Genomic DNA, 22,706 nt, shown 5'->3' on the forward strand with positions numbered 1-22,706 from the left:
GCTTGAACTGTAATGCAGTTTTTTTGCTTATGATCTCCAAGTCTTGAAGTATGCTTGCCTATTTATAGTGTAGGGCAATGGCGGTGGCATCGTCCATGAATGGCCAAGATGATAAGCATGGGAGAAGCACAGGCTTCCTCCGAACCGTCCAAAAGAATCCGAATCATGCAGGTCTGGCTTCCTAACCTTATCTAATGTCAACTTCATTTTTCTGTTGATAAAGGAGACTATACCCCTGCAAATTGAGAAAACTGTAGTGGCTTTGAAAAAAGATGTTCTGAGATCACCTTCCGATGCTTTTGAAGTTTCATAATATGTTTCTAATAAAAATGATTGTTGAAGTTCCTCTCTGCTTAATAGAATATCAAGATCAGTACAATTTTTGGGAACTTTAGTTTGTTCTTGTGACATGGTCTGATTTCAAAATTCAAAATTCAAACTTTTGCTTTTGAGAGCTCATAAGTTTTCCGAATTGTCTATTTTGGAATTGCAGAATTTTATTAAAAGCTTTTCTTTTTGTGAAAGTTTCGGGCAACCATTCAAACTTGTATAGACTAAGTGGCCGCGGTTGTTTTATTTTCTTTCTTTTCTTTTCACATAAAAGGGGTAGGAAGAATGCTATTCTAAAAGAATTGTTGATAAGACTTTATAAGAATACTTTCTTATAAAAAGTAAAAATAACTATCAAACCTAGCAAAGACATTATCTCTTCTTCTTCTTTTCATTTCTTTCCAACCTCTTTTTCCTGCTTTCGACAAGAAGTTGGATTCTATATTGCATGGAATAGAATAGAAAAAAAGTGGCAGAAATGGCATGGTTGCTGTTGGAATCAAGTTCCTCTCTATTCTTAGTCTTTGTTGGATTTCAAATTATATTTAATGTGGTTGATTTTGGGTTTGAATTTCTTCACTTTCTCTCCTACTTTCTCCAAAGAGTGTGAAAAAAACTCTAGATTCTTCTCCACTTATTGGTGTAAATGTGTGATAACGTGTCAAAATGATGACCGTTTTAAGGCAAATGAAGTGATCAAAACATATTTGTCTTTTGATCTTGCTTCTTTCAATGCATTTTGCTATTATTTTATTTTTTGACTTCCTTTTTATCGAGGAGAATACTTTGCTTCTCAAGTAATAAGGAGAAACCTTGTCTTTTTCACTATTAAATATTTGACAACTAAGAGGGAGAAATGCAAATGGAGATACGTATTTTTAAATAATAAGAAGTTGTCAAACATTTAATGATGAGGGGGTTAAGGTTCCTCCTCATTGTTGAGGAGCAAAATATCTTCCTTTATCGATGGTATTTAACGAATCTAATCAAGATGAAGGTGGATCAACTTTTGGATGTCAAAAAGAAAAAAAAGATGCCTTCATATCTGATACAAGGAATTTTCCTCCACCTTTTTTAACACTCACATCATCTATATTCTTGTATTTTTCTTTTCCTTAAGTACAACACTTGGGGTGGGAGATCGAATTTACAACCTCTTGATTGGATATATATGTCAATTACCTCCGAGCTATGCTTGTTTTGGCACCTATGTTGTTTTGGCACCTATGTTCTTGCACTTGAAACTGATTACTTGTTTAACATTGTTTGTTATTCCTCAAGGTAAAAAAAAAAAAAAAAAAACTTCTCGTACTTATTTTCTTAAATATTGTGGCAAAGTTCATTATTTACCTTTGCTTACTTGATGGAAAGAGTCAATTGTAGTGTTGAAGTTTTAGTTAATATTCTTAACCACATTGTTTGGAAAATGGAGTTAATTTGAGTATAGTTCAATGAATTAGGTATTTATTACTATGGCTAAGGTTGATGATTCAAAGCTCAATGGTTGAATGTAAAAAAAAGTTCAACACACTGACTACTAAATTTCAACTATTTAGTGTAGTTCTTCACCTTGACTTGGTTAACCATATTTTATATTATGAAAGTAATATTGCAAAGAGATTGAACCAATTATTTTTCCAGGAAAAAAAAATCTAAAGGAATTATTAGAGTTGAGAAAATTGAAAGGACATGCATACATTTTCCCAAATTTTTTTCTCCTACGCTAAAAAAATTTAGTGGTGGTAAGCAGGAGAAAAGTATCATTATTCTCATTATATTATAAAAATATCACTTTTATTGATGCATAATTTTGACATAAGTTAACCTTGTTACATCAGATTTGAGGCGGTGATGACTGAGCCAAAGTAGTTATTTGCACAGAGGTGAAATGTTGTGCAGGGTAGAATGTGATATTTAAACTAGTATTTAGATTGAGGCCATGTGAAAGTGAACTAACGTTATCTTGCATGTCTGAGTATGTTGTGAATTCCGCTATTTATAAGGGATTCGGAAGACAACCCTACCGTTGAGTCATTCTGTATTTGGGTTCATGTCACTAGTCATGCATCAGGAAACATGTTGACAGATACTCGAACATTGTACGTTGTATTTGTAGATGTGGCAATTGAATACTTGTATGTCGTACACCTTGGAGACTCCAATGTGCCCCTACCTCATTCCGACCAAGGTGGAGACTATATCCTTAATTATGCGGCCAAGGTGAGCTCCACCTCTTGATAGGCTAAGGTGGGTTCCACCTTTCCTATGTGGTCGAAGTGTGCTGAGGTGTGAGCTCCACCTCTCCTACTAGCCGAGGTGTGCTCCAACGTCTCTTGGTATGCAGGATGCCAAATTGGCTCACTATGCTCGGGCTGGTGGTCTAGAGCCATCAATTGACTTACCAGATTTCACGGAAGTCCTAGGTGATAATTGGTCTGATGCTTCAAGTGAAATCCATTCCTATAACAGTGTGTATAGGAAGATGCTACCCATGATAGGCTTAAGTTTTAAGCCACTATCATTTGGTTAGAATAAGTCAAGTCCCCAAAGCCCTATGTTGGGGTAGGGGGCGGAATAAAAAACGAACTTGAAGAAAGCTATTTTGGTTTCAACTAGGCTTAGCTCGGGACCAATTTGCACGTTTCCAAACCTAGAAAAAAGACAGAATTTTAGGATTTATCCTTGTGTGATTGTTTGATAATGAGCAAAGAATGTCCATCTTTCTACTAAACAAGATGTATCAAACTCACACGATGCTAGTAATCTTCTGTTCAGTAATTGTAGCGAGGGCCTTAGCCTTGGCCCACTTGGTGAAGTAGTCTATTTCTACCAAAGTAAATTTGGTCTGATCCTTTCTAGTTGTCAAAGGCTCTACGAGGTCGATTCCATATTGAGTAAACAACCAAAGGTCATCATGCTTGTGAGCGGCTCGAGTGACTATCTTGGCACGACAACATCCATACCTTCTTGGTGAATTTCTTGGAATCTTTGTCCAGTGTTGGTTAGTAACTATCATCATTGTCTGGTGACTTTATTTACAAAGGACCAAGCTCTAGCGTGGTTGCCACACAACCTTTCGTGATTTATCTCATGACATAGGTTGTGAGTAGCCTCGTTTATACAACTTCCCTTCGTGGAGGAAGTATTGTGTGGCTTGGCATTGTTGTTGACATGCCTCAGCTCAGTTATTTGGCATCTCTTCGTCTTCAGGAACTTAATTAAGGAGTCCATCTAGGTGGGCGCAACGCCTAGGTTAGCTCCTTTGAGGTCTTTGACGTCTAATTCTAGATCCTCGTTTGGAAAAGAACTTCGACAAGGACACCCTAGGCCAGTGTTCAGGCTCGTATGTTGCTGTGAATCGAGCTAAAGTGTAAGCATATTGTAGTTATGTGACTTGAGAATCTTTCTAACCTCATACTTTTTGAATGAGTCGAGCATGCTCCTCACCTTTGGTTGGTCGCCATACTCTCGTCCTTGGCCCAGTATTCGTCGGTGACCTGGTTGACTATTAGTTGCGAGTCTCTAAGCATAATCTACTATTCAACCCTGAACTTCTTTGCCATCATCATGCGGATGAATAGGGTCTCGTATTCGACCTCGTATTCGGCCTCATTGTTTGATGCTCTAAAAATCAAGCGAAATGCCAAAACGATTCACTTTGGCGATATAAGCAGGAGGCCGGTACCACAGTCCTTCTCATTGGAGGATTCATTTACGTAGAGGGTTTAGTGTGAAGTGTGGGGTCCTTTAAGACATTGGTATCAAGGTGAGAGATGTTTTAACTAGTGGTCAACTCGACAATGAAGTCAACTACAACTTGCCCCTTCATAACTGTCCTTCGTATATATATTAAATGTCATATTCGATGAGCTCAATCACCCATTTCATCAACCTCTTCGATGCCTCGGCCTTTGGGAACTCCTGCTTCAATGGGAAGTTGGTCAAGATCATTGAAGATCGTGTGAACTTTAGGGGACCTTATTTCCTTGTCAGCCTCGGTTTTCAATGATCCTAAGTTGACTTGAAACTTCGATATTTGCCAGCTCTGACATATTCTTTCAAGTATCCACGTTGGATCAGAGACTTGACTCTGCTCTTAAAGGTCAAAATACTCCAAGGTGTCGTGGTCATGTCCTGGTGGAAGCGACACTATCTACCTCTCGTCACGATTGTTAGCTGCCACCTTAGCTTGTTTGGCCAACGTCGACGACGCAGGATCCTCAAACAACCCAACAAATTACTAAGGTTGGGTTTGTTGATACTATCATTAGAACAATACTCTTCGTACCAACCATAACTAAAAATTTAACAGCTATTTATTCTTTTGAAAAATAGAAATGATATACCTTTTTATGCATTTGTCTCTTCTAGATATCAAAAATTTAATGGTGGCTAACATGGAAAAATTATTATTCTTCACAGTATATTGTAAAAATATCAATACTCTAATTTTCTAACATTTCCATAAAATTAAGAGCGGTATATTGTATTATATTGGTATTAGAGTCATCATGTAAACATCATGAAAGGATCTTCCAAAAGCCCTACAAACCCCACCTTTGGCCATGTAGGGCAAACCAAATGCCTCCATTTTAGGCAAGGGGCAAAACTAAAAAACCCACAAGTCCTTTTAGTTGGGTTTGTTGATGAAACCAACATTATCCTTCATAACTTCCATTTCTTTAAAAACACACAAAAGAAATTACAAAATATGATCCAATTAAGGAAAGCAGAAAGCAATTAGACTCTCAATATGATTCCTCAGGTTCTTGCTGTTCCACAATCCAACCCTCCTCCTTCCCTCCTCCCCTTCCTCACCGCGTTCTCGATCATCATCCTCATCTTCATCTCCATCGTCATCTTCTCCGTGCTCGCCTCGTTCGCCATCATCATCCTCATCTACATCATCTGTCAATACCTGGTCGGTCCGACGAGCTTCACCGACCTCGAAGCAGGCGAGGAAGAGGACAACCGAGATGAGATTCTGATATCTCGTCAAGCTCGGCACGGTGGAGATGTGTGGAGGGAGGTCTTGGAGAGGAAGAGGGAGGTTTTGGAGAGAAAAGTTATGGCGGCTCCTGTGAGGTATGGGAGCCCCGAAATGGAAATGGAAATGGCAGCCAATTATTGCATTGATTGTGCAATTTGTTTGGAGGATTTTGAAAGTGGAGAGCTTTGCCAGATTTTTCCTGTGTGTAATCACATTTTTCATTATTCTTGCATTCATCATTGGTTGAAGAGGAACACGACTTGCCCCATTTGTCGATGTTCCATTTTGAAAGACGAGTCTTGCTCATAATTTCTAAATTTCCCAATTCAATGTAAATTCATTCATTTTTAGAATAGTGTTTATTTGTAATTTTTTTTAGTAGGAAATGTCGGATTGACCCTTAGAGAATGAGCACGGTATTTTAATCGCTATACTAAATTCAGGTGGTCAAAACTGTATTTATTCAAATTTAGTGACAGATAAATGAATTTGATTTTAAAAATTAATTGCAAGTGCAATGTCTCAATTCACTTATGAGGAATTAAATATAATTAAATAATATGATTTTAATTAGACATTTGTAAAAATATTATATTCGTGTATCCGTTTTTCATTTTAAATAGAAATAAGATATATAATCGCATTGTATTAAAATTAAATATTTGTAGGATATAAATATGTTGATTCTAAGTTTCAAATGAAAGGGAATGCTTGCTTCTTTCAATTTTAAGTTTAAATGTTGGATTTTTGGACTTTTTCTAGCCATGAATTAAGGTTGTTTTTTTAGATAAATTCATATATCTTAATAAGTGAACTGAGTTAATTGGTTAAAATGATACGAAATTGACCTTCTCTAGAATCTCAAAGCTCTTATCAACTTCCAAGTGTTAGGATTATCATATAATGATATTAAAAAATGTTGTTTTTACATTTTATTTGATTTTTAAAAATTAAGTTTGCAAACACTATTCGTTAGTTTTTTTTTTGTCTACTTTTAAAAGTGTTTTAAAATAAGAAAAGATAATTTTTGAAAGCATGTTTTTTGTTTTTGAAATTTGATTGAATTTAAATGTGTTAAAAAAAAAGTGAAACACATATGAGAAAATTTGAGGAAAAAAGCTTAACTTATAATAACATACAAGATTACAAGTTTAGTAATTGAGTTTGTGTATAAGAAATCTCTAATAAACTTTAAAAAGTATTTAAACACATCTTTGAACTTTCAATTTTGTGTCTAATAGATTTTTAAACTTAAGTTACTAATAGATTCTTAATCTTTCAATTTTGTATCTTATAAGTTTTTATCTTATTCAACATTTTATAAAATTGATGAACTTATTAGATACAAAATTCAATTTTATGTCAAATTAGGTTCGTCTATTTAAAAGAAGAAAAGACGAATACATTAAGAACTTCTTTTTTTGTTGAGAAAACGTCAAGAACCTGTTAAATACAAAATTGAAAGTTCAATGATTTAGTAGACACTTTTAAAGTTCAAGGACCTATTAGATACACAATTGAAAGTTTAGGAGCCTATTAATCATTTTTAAAAATGTAGGTACCTATTTGATATTTACAAATATCAAGGGGAATTGTATTGGGTAGAAAATTAGTTTTATATATTTAACAATATAGTACCAGTTTTTTACATTTTCAAATATAGCAAATTTTTTAGATTTATGATTTTAAATATTTAAGTATTTCCAAATTATCCTTTTCAGATATACATTCACATACATATCCAGGTATATCATAATATCATATCAACAAGTATATTGAATGTATATCAAATATATATTACATAGAAACTTACATCAAGTATATTAGAATATCATATCAATAGTATATCAGACGTATATGAGACATATACCGTATTTAATAGATTTTTTGTTCAATGTGGGATTCTTCTTCGTAATCTAAGATTTAATCTTTTAGAATTCCAAAAAAAAAAATCATACCATATTTAATAGTTTCTTTGTTCATCACGTTCTTCATTCTATTTTAAATTAGTGAAGATGTTCTTCATTCTATTCTAATATGAAGTATATCAGCTGAATATATCAGGTACATCAGTGCTATATCTTATATATATCATGACTATATAAGTGATAAATCAATAAACGGTAAATCATATAATCATATAAGAAGTTATATAAGTGGTATATCAGTTGTATATACCAACAATTCCAACATGCAGTCACATGTTATATATACCAAGAACATGTATCACATCAATTGTTCCTTTTGAACCAAAACTTTGATCTCAAAAACAAATTTTTTTCGTGGAACATCATATAATCATATCAGAAGTATATATATCAATACACATATATCAGCAGTAAATCAAGATAAATCACATATCAGTACTATATCAATGGCAAATCTCATATCAGAAGTTATATCATCAATTGGTAAATCATATAATCATATTAGAAGTTATATGAGTAGACATCATAGTTATATCAAAAGTAAATCAATTATATATTAGATGTATTTCAAATATCTGTATTAAGGTTATATCAATGGTAAATCAATCAATAGTAAATCATATAATCATATAAGAAGTTATTTCAGTAGATATCATGGTTATATTAAAGGTATACAAGTCGTAAATCAGATACATATAAAGTATATATCACAAATATATCAATGGTAAATCATATAATCATATATAATAAGTTACATCAGTAGTATATTAGTTGTATATCAGTGGTAAATTAAAAGTATATCAAATATATATCAACGGAAATCGAAATGTATGGTTTTCTGGACTTGCGCATTTTGAACTTATTTTTGGGTTTTCTATGCTTGGGTTTGGGCCTACGGGACAAAATTGTCATTTAATATATGGGTTTTTTTTTCTCCATATCTCAAGTTGTCTACGGGTGACGTGGGTAACAAAAGAGTGATTCATGTGGACACGTGGAGTAGGGTTAAAAATTGTGTAGGAAAGAAAACTTAAGATACCAAGTCAGCCGCCACGTCACTTTCCCTCGCTCCTTCCAACTGAAAAATTCTTATTTGAAGGTTAAAATTGAAACTTTTAAAATTTTTGAAACTAACTTAAAAGTTAAGCTTCTTAAAATGGGTTTAACAGTTGATGTTGTTAGCTTTGCACAAAGAAACTTTCCTAACAAACTTGAAATGGTGTGGGGAGAGATCAAAATATGGGAACAACGACGACAACAACAACACAGAGTTTGTTATTCCCCATCCCCGCCATGGTTACGAAACTCAACCTCTTGTTTTCTAATCTCAACAACAACAAAAAACGAAAAAAGAAGAACAAGAAGAAGAGGAAGAAGAAGTTGTGAACCATGATTCTTCATTCATCAACGCTCATTTTCCCTGCATCCAAACAACGCACAGATTAATTAAACCTCAATCGATTCCCCTCCGAATCTCATGCCCTTAATCGTCGTCTTCGGCTTCATCCTCACAGTTCTCGTGTTCTTTTCCTTCTTCGGCGTCTGCATCTACATCTGCTTCCAATGCTACGAGCAGGGATTCTCAGAGGCCGATCGAACCGGCGGCCGTGAAAATGGAGAAACGGCGGCGGCGGTGGTGGCGATGGATCCGGAGGAACTGAATCGTGAGATTGAATCGGCGGTGGAGAAATTGACGAAGCCGCCGGGGGAGAACGATGATGAGGAGGAACCGCCGTCGGAATTATTGAGCGAATGCGCGATTTGTTTGGAGGAATTTGGGGATAGGGCTTCGTGCAGAGTTTTCCCCAATTGCAAACATATGTTTCACACCAATTGCATAATCAGCTGGTTAGGGCTTAATCGAACTTGTCCGATATGTCGGACTCGGTTATAATTTGTCGCCCACACCAAAACGACATTACTCTTCCAAGCCAATGTGTGACAAGTTTTTTTTTTCCTTTTTTGGTCTTGATCCATATCTAATTTTAGAAATTCGTCTTAAAATTTTGGGGGCATTTTGACTCATGGGTTGAGTTTGTGTAATAATAACGTAAATAATACTGCATTTGAAAGTCGAAGTCTATATTTGATACTTTGATTTGGTTCCGTTATTTCTCTTTTAGCTATATTGATCTCTCTCTACCTATACGGGAACGAAGGGAGGGCGTCAAAAGAGAGAGACAGGTGGAAAACAAAAGAAGGTGGGAGAGGGAAAAGAGGAGAAAAAAAGCGACATGGTAAGACGAATTTACCAAGCTAAGAAATAGTGAGAAATCACATACTTCGTCATCCGGAAACTAGGTTAATCTATATAGTATTAATAAAAAAAAGTTTAAATACTATTTTAGTTTATATATTTTCAACTTTATTCATTTTGATTATTGTACTTTTAAATGGTTCATTGAATACTATTTTTTTTAGTTTAACAATGTGAGGTGAAATCCATCATTGAATTTTGGGATGATAATATGCGTATTGTCGAATTGACCTTAATATTTTAATTATGCTATATTGTTGTGTTGATATTTAATTTAAATAGTTTTTGTCATAAAATATAATTGTTTAAAATTTTATATAATTTAAATTACAATTTTAAAATTTGTTTATTCTAAATTATTTAATTAAAGATTAGGAAAAGCAATTGTTATAAAAATTGTATCAACAAAATGTTATATCAATTTAAATACCAAAAATAGTAAAATAAATAAAATATGTTGAATTAAACAATAAAGTAAAAGCAACAAATTAAAAATTTAAATAATCAAATGAAAATTTTTAAAAATTTGTTAGTAAATGCACCGAAATAATAATTATCCTTTTTGACCTTGAATTTTTGCCTATAGGTTTCATCTTGGTTGCTGCGTTTTAAAATCCTGCATATTTTTGTCGAGTTTTCAAAGTTAAATAATGATCTTTTAACTAACGTCTTCATAAGATATCTCACAGAAAATATGACTAAATTAATGTGATATATTTGAGTTGAAATATACTATTGATTACGCGAATATTCATCCCGCGTAAGGCTGATTGAATAGGACGATTTAATAAATAAAGGATGTGATCATAAATCTAACACATCCACTTTCAATATCACACAATCTCCAACAATTCTCTTGTGAGAGAGAAGAGAGAGGAAGATAATGGTTTTTCCGTATTCTTTTACCACATAAGTTCAAATAATATAATAAAAATTAGTATTTTGTCGTATCAACATTTAATTTAATTTTAAATAGATTCAACGATAATGAATGTGTTGTTTAAATCATATTGTTATGTAGATAGGGACTACATTGATAATTATGAGAGATAATAATTATTAACTATTTAAAAAAAAGAATTATTATCTATATTGTTAATTGTTTGATGATGAATTTATTTTTTATTTTCTATTTCTTAAAAAGTATCTAAGAAAAACTTTGAGAAAGTCTAGTTAAACATACTTTATCAAAAGGAAATTACGTATTATTTATTAAATTTTATTTAGTTTAACTTTGATGTTCATCGTGACTTATATATCCTATAGTTAGCCTAAAAAATTAGGAAAAAAACTTGGCTAAGTTAAACGAGGAACTTCTTCCCCAATACCATTAAAAATATTTGAGAACTAAGGGAGAGAAATGCAAAAATAAAAAAGTTTTAAAAAAATAATAAGTAATGCAAAAATAAAAATAAAACAATTAAAAAATAAGGAGTTGTCAAATGTTTAATGGTATTAATTCCTCCTTGACTTTAAGGAGCCGAGTTTTTTCTAAAAAATTATATGTCTTGCTGCAAAATAATATCAATTATTTAAAATAAAAAATTATAAACATGAAGAAATATCGTTACTATTTAAAGAAGTTTGTAAACAAAGTTCAACTTACATTATTTTTATTTCATAATTATATAATTTTAGGTGGATAGTTGACTTTACTTATTAAGGTGCAGGTCAATACAACTGATAATGCTTGAAATAGTGAAATTTAGAGGATGTGCAGTTAAAAACAAAATATCTATAAAGATAAAAAGGTGTTACTAGCTAAATGTTTTGGTATTTGCCAAACTTCTTACGTTAAAACAATTAATTATTTGAGGCATCAATCTTATCTAATGCTATGTTTAATTAGCTGGCATTTTTTTGTGATTTGAGTTTGGGATCGATTTTGTCTAATGTTAGATTTGAGTTTATTGACATGCTGGTGTGCCTTCTTCTTGCTTCTTAGGTCTTTTGGACTTATTCTAGGTGCTCAGTAAACTAAACAACTTTATCATCTTATCGAGAGTTAGACTACCAAGCATATGAACTCATATAAGTTAAGTAGCTTCTTAGTCGCACTATAGTTGAGTTTACTTGATCTAGGTGGCTTTTTAGTCTTTATAACTATTACTCGTCTAATGCATTAGACTAAGTGGTTTCCTAATTGTCTTACTCGTGTCAACCTACCGTTCACCTCACTTGAACTAGGTGGCTTCCTAGTCTCATTTGAATCATCCTAGTAATCACTTGAGCCAGATAACTATAGCTTTCTTGTCTAATATGGATTGAAATATGACTCATACACAAAGTGACCTTTTCAATCACAAACTTTCTACAACATAAAAAAAAATAACATTTCCATTTTGATTTATTTTCATTATAATTTTGGGAAGGAAATGTGATTTTTTTTTTCATGCTATTGGAGGTTAATTATCACCTGCTACGTGTCACAAGAAGAATCAACTTCACCTTTCGGATTGATTAAAGTCGTGGAAGCTCGACAAGTCAAAGACGATCCGAGCAATTTTCTACCTTTCGGCCAACCTTCGTCAAGTACGAGTTGGGCTTGAAGAGCACCTGTAGGCGCGAAGGTAATGAGGATGTTCTCCGACAATACACTGCGCTTCCTGAACGGTTGTTGGAGCATTGTTAGAAGTCTTGTTGGGAGATCATCTCTATAAATAGATCAGACACTCGCCTCCCACAAAAGGTACACAAAACTATTTCTTTCTAGAGCAGATTGGATTGTGCACTGACAAGAAAGTCGGAGTGGTAACTTTATTTTGTAGGTACTTTAGACTTCGTTACACCTCATCTGAACTTGGCAGATTCAAACTTGGTTGAATACACTATCAAACTCGCACTGTTACCCTAGTTAAACAAAAAACCAATAAATTCTTTCTATGAGGTCGAAAACTGTGGAAAAGTCACCTCTCTTTGCTCAATTTTGAAATATTTCTACCTTATACATCTCCGAGAATAAAATTTTAAACATAGCAATGAAAATTTAACCACATTAATTAATTAATTCGTGAAAGTTAGTTTCATTCGACAAATTTTTAGATAAAAAAAAGAAAGGGAAATCGACAGCCAATTTGGGCATCGAGCAGTGCAATAACGAGCGTTCTCATAGCGGGAGATCATGTCGGTTTGCTCTTCTTCCTCTTCGTCGTCATCCGGGTACCTGGGCGGTGCCAAGGCCTGGATTGTTCATGGCGTTGTTGCTGGAATCGCCATTGGCGCCGCCGTCGGAGCTCGAGCTTATCTGGGTCGATCCAAGAAATTTCGTAGCCGCGTCGTTGGCATCATTCCCGCCCGCTTCGCCTCTTCACGCTTCGAGGGGAAGCCTCTTGTTGAGATTCTCGGAAAACCCATGATCCAGGTTCCAGCCCTAATTTCTTCTCATTCTTCTCTTTATTGTTCATACCGTTTCTGGATCCGTCAAATTCGATTTACGCATTACTGCTGGAAAGACTCTGGGAATTTGCATTTGCTTCATAGCTGATCTGGGTTTTGTTCGGTTGAATTTCAAAGTTTATGTGGAAGCTAGATCTACCATTAGCTGTAACTTCTGTTTGCTTAGTTCTTTTAAGTAGGCTTCTGAAGATGAATCAGAGGTGAATTAGCAGAATTCCTCTGTTTCTATTTGCTTGGTGCTAGTAAATCCGTTCGCGTTGGTATTTAGGAGTTAGGAAGCTTGGTGACCTGCGCTATAGCTGAAATCCCAAAAGAAAAAGACAAAAGAATACAGTTCTATGGCTTCCTTGATGTTCCCGTTTCTCCCCCTTCAACTGGCTGGTAGCCCTTCTCGTGGACATCAACAATTTCTTCTCATCAATTCGGTGGCCCAATCATTTAAGAAATAAAAGAATAACCTATGACTGAAATTCATTAGATCTTTCTTTTTGCATCTTTAATTTGAGAGGAACGATAGAATCTTCAACATCTTAGGATGGAAAATATTTGCCTCCTCAATGAGGAGGACAGTTTAAACCTTTGAAAACTAAGAGAGAGTAATGCAAAAACATAAACTTTTTTGAAATAATAATGAGTTGTCAAATATTTAGTAATCCTCGTTCTTGAGGAGGCAAGTATTTTCCTCCTAGGATACTTCCTTAGATTCTCTCTTCTGTGGCTCTTTTTTTAATGTAAAATTTATGCGTCTTTCAATGATTACAGTTTAAATACACTCTGATTCAATTGGAGGTCTTTGTCCTAATCTTCTTTGGCTTGGGTTTGGTTTTCCCCCCTCTTTTGTAATAAAATGAGAAATAAATGGATCAAACCAACTATCAGCATTCTATACTGCATCCGATAAAAACCAAGATTCTGAATCCTCTGATTTCGTCCTGTGTTCATTTTCTGATAACCGCTGTCCAAATTATGAATTTTGGAAGCCAATTATGTGTATTGTTTTATGAAGGATCTATATTGTTAGTGAGACTGAGACCAGTTTTCATAGGCTGAACTTTCAGCTCTAGTCGTTACTATACATATAATGTTGTGTTAACACAACTTTGATTTTGCATTGGCTGAAGATCGGAAGTAGGTTTGCACTTCTTAGGAAATTTGTAGCCAGTGTCGTATGTCATATGGATCTTGTTCCTTCCCTCTATGGATTTGTAATCGTAGTTCTTTTGGTGTTGGATCGTGATTTACATTAGATCAATGGATTATGTTTTTATATCATTCATGTCTTAAATCTGTCGAAATTTTAATATGCCTACAAAATTCATATTCTGCAGAGAACATGGGAAAGGGCAAAAATGGCTACTACATTGGATTGTGTTGGTAAGCACCTGTGCTCTGTCCTTCTTGTTTTGTGTTCACCGTCCTATTCTTACCTTTTGATTTGAAATTGTTCCAGTTGTAGCAACCGATGATGCAAAGATTGAACAATGCTGTAAAGGGTTTGGTGCGGATGTTGTAATGACATCAGAGTCTTGCAGGAATGGTAAGCAGTAAGCAGTGTGATTTTATAAAGTTTTGAGATTACTGTGGAAATCTATCGGTTTACAGTATAAAACTACTTCAGGAACTGAACGCTGTAATGAAGCACTTCAGAAGCTCGAGAAGAAATACGACATTGTTGTAAACATTCAAGGGGATGAGCCCCTTATTGAACCGGAGATCATCGATGGTGTTGTTAAAGCTCTGCAGGTAAATGATTATATACCCTCCAGTTGAAATAACATTTTTATTAGATAGGTAGCTCTAGCTCCGATACAGCGACAGAAGAATCCATGCTAACCAACTGGCAGTTATAAGTTTGTTCCCATTATAGTTCCCATCACAGGCAAGTTGGGTTATATATGTTGTACGAATGCTACGTTGTTTCATCTTAATTTCTAACTCAATTACTCAAGCTCTTGGTTTGTGTGATGTGTAGGCTGCTCCGGATGCAGTGTTTAGCACTGCTGTGACATCCTTAAAACCCGAAGACGCATTTGATCCGAATCGAGTGAAGTGCGTAGTGGATAATCATGGATATGCTATTTATTTTTCAAGAGGATTAATCCCTTTTAACAAGTGAGGTTTTCTTTTCCATCTTGTCCCTTATGTGTATTAGTTTATCCTGAAGTTTTCAACCGTCTACCTCTTCAAGATCAACTCATGGCTGCCGTTATAGATTATTTCCATAGCTCGATAATCTTGACGAGTTACATCAATTCGTTGATGCAGGTCAGGAAAGGTCAATCTTCAATTTCCCTATTTGCTTCATCTTGGAATTCAGGTATTAAAGTAATGTATATCTGGTGAATTCGTTATACCGTAATGCCCAACTGAACAAACCTTCTTCTCTTCTTTTCTTTCCAGAGCTTTGATTCAAAGTTTTTGAGGATATATCCTGAACTCCAACCCACGCTGTTGCAACTAGAAGAGGATCTAGAGCAGCTAAAAGTATTAGAACATGGCTACAAAATGAAGGTATAGTTCGGATTCTTACACTCGTAGCATTCTTTCCCTCTTTCAGAAACTCTTATGCTTTCTCAAAGCGGTTTATCCGGATCTTTCGCTCATGCTTAACGCGTAATGACAATCTTGTCTGCAAAGAAGTTGCGTGTTCACTCGTGAAAACATATGAAGCCCAGATGTTGAAACGCCATTTTCTTTTGCAGGTGATAAAGGTTGACCATGAGGCTCATGGTGTTGATGTTCCTGAAGATGTAGACAAGATTGAATCTTTTATGAAGGAGAGGAACATAACTTAGTTACCGAAGAAAGTTGTAAGGTTTCGTTTGATAACGATTTTTGTTTTGGTTTTTTTTTTTGTATTTGTATGGGAGTTGAAAAAGATGTTTGCTGTTATTTTGTAGAGTTGAAGTAATTTTTTGCATGATATTTTCTCTCTTCAAAGCCATGTTTTAACTTCTTTGTTTATGATATTTGTAAAGTTAATTTTTTGTGTTCTGTTTTATTTTTAATTATAAATTTGACATCTTTTACGTTTAGACATCTATCTATTGATATTATTTTTTAAAATATTTGAGGAAGATCATGGAAATTGTGGATATTGATGGCATTCTTTTTTTAAAATAACAGTATTTAAAAAGAAATTCCTTTAAATATTCTTTTAAACCTTGATTCATTTTTGCCCTTTTACCTTTAAAATGTACAAAAGTTGAAAGTATAGTGTTAAAAATGGACATTTTAAATTATAAGAACCAAAATAAAAGGATGAGAACCAAATTAGTATTTAAACTTAATTTTTATATATGAAGTGATAGATAAGTTAAGTTTAGATTATAAGTTGAAGCCTGAACTTTCACGTTTATAGATCGCTGAATTAGGTCGTTGAATCTTAAAAGTATCTAATAGGTTCTTAATCTCTCAATTTTGAGTCTTATACTTGATTGATTAAATAATTTTTTAAAAAAAAATTATAGATTTATTAGACACAAAATTGAGAGATCTTATCAAATTAAAAAAAATGTTAAATAGATTAAGGACTCGAGCCTTTAAAATTTAGGGACTTAAAAGCAAAAAAATGTACAGTTTTAGGAACATATTAGACAGATATCTTTTAAAATTAAAATCCAATTTTGTAAGTTTATCATTTATTTTTCTTTTCACTATTTGTGTTTTTTATAACCAACGTATACTCTATAAAATTTTTACTTTTATATTATATTAGAAGAATAATGAAGAAAAATACATTCAAATAAGTTAAAATAATTGGTTAAAATATTTTACTGTTTCTTAATGATTGGAAGTTCAATAATTTCTCATTCACATATCTATTGTACTACAAAAATAATCAAATAGTTATTTGAATATTTTGTTAAGAATTTCCAACAATCATATGTCATAAAAGTGACATTGAATATGAAAAAAATAAGAGTGACATTGAATTTGATTTCTATAGGTTCTTTTTAAGCTTTAAAAGTGACATTAAATTGGTTATGGAAAAATCAGCCAGCCACTTTATCGAGTTTACGAGGTAAAGGATGCAGTGAACTGTAATTGTGAAAAGGTTGGAAGATCTGGCTAAAGAAGTGATAGCCCTGTAGATTTGTTCTCATAGTTTCCCTTCCCAGTGAAATGTGTCGTGTTCATAAAAGTTGGTGTTTGGTTTCTGATAAGTCTCTAAGTTAACTTGATCAAACATAATGATGATGTGATAGTAATTAATATATGTCAATAAGACTTTGTAACTTAAATAAAAAAGAATAAGAAATACTGTAGTTCAAAGTCTCAACTAACGTCAACTATTTAAAAGAACAATTCGAAACTAAATTAAAATTTCACGAATCAATTAAAAATTAAATTAAAAGAGTCTAAACACATCACTTTTGAAATTCCGAGGACAAAAATGATAATACTTTAAACTCTGATAAACAAATAGAAACTAAATTAAAACCTAATCCAAAAGTATATTTTAATGGATATTACTCTTATAAATACAAATCATCCACTTTCCGACATGAATAATTTTAGAGGTGCCATCTGTGATACACGTGTTGCAATCCTATTCGATCGTACGCTAGTCCCCAACTCCCTCATCCTCTCGTCGTCCATTCATTGCCACATCAAAGAAAACCAAATTACCAAATTTGCCCAAAAATTCTCTCTCTCTCTCTCTCTCTCTCCTGATTTTTCTCTTTCCCCTTCTCTCTCACCTCACAACCGTCGCGCTCCAATTTCTTGCTCCGATGGCTACGGTTCTCGATTCCCTCACTCTTCCCTGTTCCTCTGCTTTCTCTTCGCCTTCTTCTTTCTCCGGCCGCCGGACCTCCCTCGCCCTCCCGCAGTTCAGAGGCTTGAAGATCTCCCACAGCTTCACTTCCCACTCTATAAGATCTGCCAGATCCAGTTCCAGGTTTGCTCCGCGTTCCGGGAGAATCGTCTGCGAAGCTCAGGAAACTACTGCCGTAGGTCGGGATTTCGTTCTGCATTTTTCCTTTTGCTGGCTTCTGTTTTAGATCTTTGCTGTCTTTGTTTGGTTGTTTCGATGGAGAAGGATAAATTTTAAACGATACTTGGCAGTTTTGTGAATTTAAGATCCTTTGAAGGAGAAGAAAAGATGAAAAATGTACGTTATGGATGGTTTAGAAAGCTTAAGATAAGTTTAATAGTTTCAGTGATATGGAAGCAAAACACACTTCGCAGCAGGGTTATGGATTAAGAGCTTATACTGTGACCTAAAAGTTTTAAGGTGTATTCTGAACGTAATATTTGTTGCTAGTGTCATTTAGTGGAATGATGCTGAAATACATCACAAATCATTTCCTGTTTGAATTTATGTACTTTTCATATTTTTTTATACTCTGAAACCTGACAGATGTGTGGATGTTGCGTATTCCCATCCTTACATATGCTTGGATCTGAAGATAAAATACAGTGATAGTAAGTTGCGATGAATCTGAACTGGGTCATAGAAATGCGTTTTACTGTGAAATTAGCTTGAGCTTTAATTTTTTTAAAAAAATAAAATTACTACATCAACGGTCAAGATTTTGAAGCAAGAGATTAGAGAGAGGGTCTCCGGGGAGGTTGGCAACTTAGCATGAGGAGTTGTAGAATGCCAAATTGAGAAGATGAGTTCTGCCGTAATTAGGTTTTTATTGCTGTTACAGAGAGTGGTGAATAGGGAGTTGGTACGATATCGGTTCAATATGTTCGGAGAAAGTGGCCTAGATGTTATAGAACCTTTTGAATGGTCAAGTTTATTTTGCTTCTGCTTGTACATGCCATCTCCAAGATGTTATTTGTTATCATAAATGTAGGTAATGCCAAATGTTTCAAATAGTGATTCTTAGAGTATGGACTCATGCGTCTCTCTTTTTTTCTGGTGTAAAAAATTCTAGAAAGAACCAAAGTTTCAGACTTGATTACATTTGTGTGTGTGTGTAGTTCAGAAGTATTTGTCCAGTTTGCTTTTTAAAAATTTAATTCAATTAGAGAGTTCCTTCTGTTCTTATTTTGGAGCGTTTACTTATTTCAAAATTTTTTTTTCCGTTACTCTACGTACTGTCATGTACCTAGTATTTACTTTTTTTATAAGATCATGAAAAGGGGATATTGATGTTTGATCTTAAGAATTGTGACACTTTAGACCGACTCTGACCCCATGTTTCTGTATGCATTGAGTGTTCTAATTCTGGATCAATTTTTGCGATGTTGGTATTAATCCTGGAGTGTCACAGTACTGAGTCGATGTTAGTATGTAACACAGGAATTTGTTATACATAAAGTATTATTTAATTCTGTGTTATCTTTTGATTCTCCTGTGCTGGTCTGCCCGATCCTCGGGTCAATAATGTTACCTGCAACTATATTTGCCCACTCTCTAACTTTCTTCTCCCACAAAAAAAGTCTGTGTTAAGGTTAAAAGAAATCACATGTTTCTGGAATGTTGCAGTGCCTGCTGCTACAGAAGCTACCTGGCAGTCACTTGTTATTGAAAGTGAATTACCCGTTCTAGTCGAGTTCTGGGCACCATGGTGCGGTCCATGCCGCATGATCCATCCTCTAATTGATGCTCTAAGCTCCGAGTATTCGGGAAGATTTAAATTTTACAAGGTTAATACTGATGACAATGCTGCAATTGCATCCCGATACGGTATAAGAAGCATCCCAACTGTCATTATCTTCAAAGGTGGTGAGAAGAAGGAGGCAGTAATTGGTGCAGTTCCCAAATCAACTTTGATTGCCAGCATGGACAAATTCTTGTAGAGATAGCTGATAAAAAGTATGAATCGAATGAACGTAAGCTGCTTTCCCATAATTTCTTTAATTTTAGCCTCTTATATCTGAAGATGAATTCTCTACCCTGGAAATAAACTCTCCTCATTTGTCACATATAGTTCCTAATGCAACTGGTTCCTAATGCAACTGTATCTTCGTTAGATTGTATCTATTTTCTCTTTACTTTCTCTATGGATGCATCTTTCTTTATAGAGTCTCTTACTTTTCTGATTTGTCTATACATGAAGTTCTACTATAAATCTTCTGGTAGAATGTATGAATTACTTGTCACATGATGTAGAAGAGCAACTTTTTGAGGCAACTGGTTAGGATTAGAGGGGCATTGGATCTGTGCACATTTCAATCTTTTAACTCTTGGTGGGCGTTTTGTCCACAAGTTTGTGTAACTTATAGGGTTGCATAGCTTGTATTTTGGTGGTTGGATAGGAATAAGTTTCAAAAGTTGGGGATTATGCCCCTTCACTTTGTTCAATGAGGTAAAAAATGGCTATCTTCAATGGGTTAAGACATCTATGCACAGCTCAGCGGGTTAAGGCATCTATGCACGACTAGAAAGTCGTGAGTTCGAATCTCTTGCTGCCAAATATTGTACTAAAACAGATGAGATAAAAAAAGATTAGAAGCTCGGGTCGGGTGGATGGATGTATGGGTTTGGATATTAGTTTATTGTTGTGAGTTATTATATTGCATCAGATATATTCACTTCAAACCATAAATTTATATTTGCTACCCTTAAATGTTGAGAAGCAACGTCACAAATATTAGGAAGCAATCTTTATATTTTGCTTGGATGTGGTGGTTGTATATTATTATTTATATTTAGTCTAAATGTGGTAGTTGTGGATCCGTTTGGATCTTCTCGTTTCTCATTTCTTTTTTTTGTTTCTTTATTTCTTGTTTCCTCTCTTTCAATGAAGAGCAATAAATAGAAACATAATTTTGTTTAGTAATTGTTTCTCTTTTTTTTTTTAATTTGAAAAAAGAAAAAGAGATATATTTGGTAATTATATCTTGTTATTTTTTGATGTTGTTTTAACATAAATTAACCATGAATAAAAATCACAATCATCCTTTAATATAAAATATTATTAAATTTTATTATTATAATATTTAATAGCAATGAATTATATTTTAAAAAATTAATTGATATTATAGAGTTTTATTATTATAATATTCTATAAATGAAATCGACTAATAAAATTATAAAACAATCAATAGAGAATAAAAGTGGTAAAGTAATTGCATTAAATATGTAGGGTCCATGGAATCAAGAATGAGAACAATTAGGAGAAGAATTGTTACATACCATGTTTAAGGACTAGAAAATGAGCGGTAATTGATGTGTATCTCCAAATTAAGAGATTGTGAGTTCGATTCCCTATCTTACGTGCTATACTTAAAAAGAAAAAAATAAAAAAAAATGAGATTAACACTGCTGGCCTATCATCGATCTACATAAATAATAAATTTTATTAAATTTTAATATAATTTTTGAAATTGTTCCATACTAAGTTTAAGAGGGATTAAATCGTAGAGACCCAACGTGTTTTTTAGTTTTCTTTTTTACCGGATAAAAAACAATAATTTTCAATTGTTTTTCGTCTCTGTCTTTTCCTACTCAACAGACCGAAAATCTCAATCATTTGAGGGCCCGTACATTTTGTTTTCTGTGTTGGGTTTTTGGTTTTGATTTCTTAAAAACATACTTGTCTAATAACTAATTCAATTTTATGTTTTCTATCTTTTTAAATAGTTTTTTAAATTCTGATTAAATTTTTTTAAAAAAAGTTGTAAAATGCAGAATTACGTTTCTCAACATCTCATTTTTTCAAATTTTTTTTTCTTTGACATATTTCTGTCTTATAAATATCTTTACACTCTAAAATAGTTTTTTTTTTCTTTTTTTTTCCATAAATTTCTCTCTAAAGAATTTATTTTTCTCTTTTTAAAATTTTCATCCGAAAATATTTACTATTATTTCTCTCCTTTTCACAAATTTTCGTTTATATATATATATATATATATATATATATTTTTGTTCTAATATATCTGTCTCTGTTTCTCAAATTTCGTCTTTTATAACTTTTTTCTCTTTTAGTCTATTTTTTTTATAAGAAATATATCTTCAAATTTTCTTTATCTAAAATTTTTCTTGTTCAATTTTCTTTTTACTTATAATATATGATTTTCTATTTTTGTTCTTAACTTTTCTCTAATGCTTTTTCTAACTTTTCTTTATTTTCTAAAATTTCTCATTCAAAGTTTTTTTTTATGATTCTAAACTTTTATTTTCATGTATATAACATTAGAGATAACAAAAATTTTCATAGGGTCGAGTCCCCGCTCCAAGAACATATTATTTTCCACCACATTCCATCTACGATTCTATTTTTTAAATCATTAATATTTTATTAACTGTTTTACTAAATTATGAATAAAATATTTAATATCTTTTGAACTAATTATTTTTTTAGAGCCAAACTAAGTAACTGGTAAATAATAATTTTTGAGTAAAATATATCTTTATTACTTTTTATTTTTTAAATTCTAAAAACAATTAAAATTAATTATTAAATCAATAATTTTTTCGTGAAGATTCTCATCCTCAAATGAGGATTCTTGAACTCAGACCTCCACCGGAATCGAAGAATAGCACTACAAAGAAAATGGGTTTCAGCGACGAAATATTTTCGTCGCTGCAGCTTCATTTTCGTCGCTGATGGTCAACAACGACGAAAATATTATCGTCGCTGATGGTAAACTCCGACAAAATTCAATTCTCATTCAAAAGCTCCCACATCTCAACAACTATATAACAAACTTCATATTCACAAGTTTCAAATTCCAACAATAAACATAATCCATATCTTTCAAACTTCAATAATAAAACATCAAACACATTCAACCACTCCCATATCTTTCATACTTCAACTAAACATCAAATACATCCAAGAGTTTAAACTCCGACAAAATTCAATTCTCATTCAAAAGCTCCCCCATCTCAACAACTATA

The 22,706-nt window shown here is 33.2% G+C and overlaps 2 protein-coding genes and 1 long non-coding RNA gene across 3 annotated transcripts; all 3 read left to right on the forward strand.

The window, feature by feature from the left end:
* LOC148208479 (uncharacterized) lies at positions 1 to 5,675 on the forward strand. The gene is made up of 2 exons (XR_015788336.1): positions 1 to 171; positions 2,169 to 5,675. It is a non-coding gene; the product is annotated as an uncharacterized LOC148208479 (long non-coding RNA).
* A 6,864-nt stretch (positions 5,676 to 12,539) lies between these two features.
* CKS (Nucleotide-diphospho-sugar transferases superfamily protein) lies at positions 12,540 to 15,895 on the forward strand. The gene is made up of 8 exons (XM_022287035.2): positions 12,540 to 12,866; positions 14,230 to 14,275; positions 14,352 to 14,438; positions 14,520 to 14,644; positions 14,874 to 15,013; positions 15,167 to 15,218; positions 15,302 to 15,412; positions 15,604 to 15,895. Exons 1-8 carry the CDS (start codon positions 12,627 to 12,629, stop codon positions 15,694 to 15,696), a joined length of 894 nt encoding a protein of 297 aa, XP_022142727.1. The 5' UTR covers positions 12,540 to 12,626; the 3' UTR covers positions 15,697 to 15,895.
* Positions 15,896 to 17,510: 1,615 nt separating this feature from the next.
* On the forward strand, positions 17,511 to 19,882 carry LOC111012890 (uncharacterized). The gene is made up of 2 exons (XM_022287193.2): positions 17,511 to 17,860; positions 19,347 to 19,882. Exons 1-2 carry the CDS (start codon positions 17,638 to 17,640, stop codon positions 19,658 to 19,660), a joined length of 537 nt encoding a protein of 178 aa, XP_022142885.1. The 5' UTR covers positions 17,511 to 17,637; the 3' UTR covers positions 19,661 to 19,882.
* The last annotated feature ends 2,824 nt before the right edge of the window (positions 19,883 to 22,706 follow it).

This window comes from Momordica charantia (genome assembly GCF_013281855.1).
Source record: "Momordica charantia cultivar OHB3-1 chromosome 10 unlocalized genomic scaffold, Mcharantia_2.0 BLBB01000010.1, whole genome shotgun sequence".
In the NCBI taxonomy this organism is placed as follows: domain Eukaryota; kingdom Viridiplantae; phylum Streptophyta; class Magnoliopsida; order Cucurbitales; family Cucurbitaceae; genus Momordica; species Momordica charantia.

Excerpts from the sequence above, each read along its gene's own strand:
- LOC111012890 (XM_022287193.2), top strand. The coding sequence starts at position 17,638 with ATGGCTACGGTTCTCGATTCCCTCACTCTTCCCTGTTCCTCTGCTTTC. Across the intron at positions 17,861-19,346 it reads TCAGGAAACTACTGCCGTAG|TGCCTGCTGCTACAGAAGCT; the intron begins GTCGGGATTTCG and ends GGAATGTTGCAG.
- CKS (XM_022287035.2), top strand. The coding sequence starts at position 12,627 with ATGTCGGTTTGCTCTTCTTCCTCTTCGTCGTCATCCGGGTACCTGGGC. Across the intron at positions 15,014-15,166 it reads GGATTAATCCCTTTTAACAA|GTCAGGAAAGGTCAATCTTC; the intron begins GTGAGGTTTTCT and ends TCGTTGATGCAG. Across the intron at positions 15,413-15,603 it reads AACATGGCTACAAAATGAAG|GTGATAAAGGTTGACCATGA; the intron begins GTATAGTTCGGA and ends TTTCTTTTGCAG.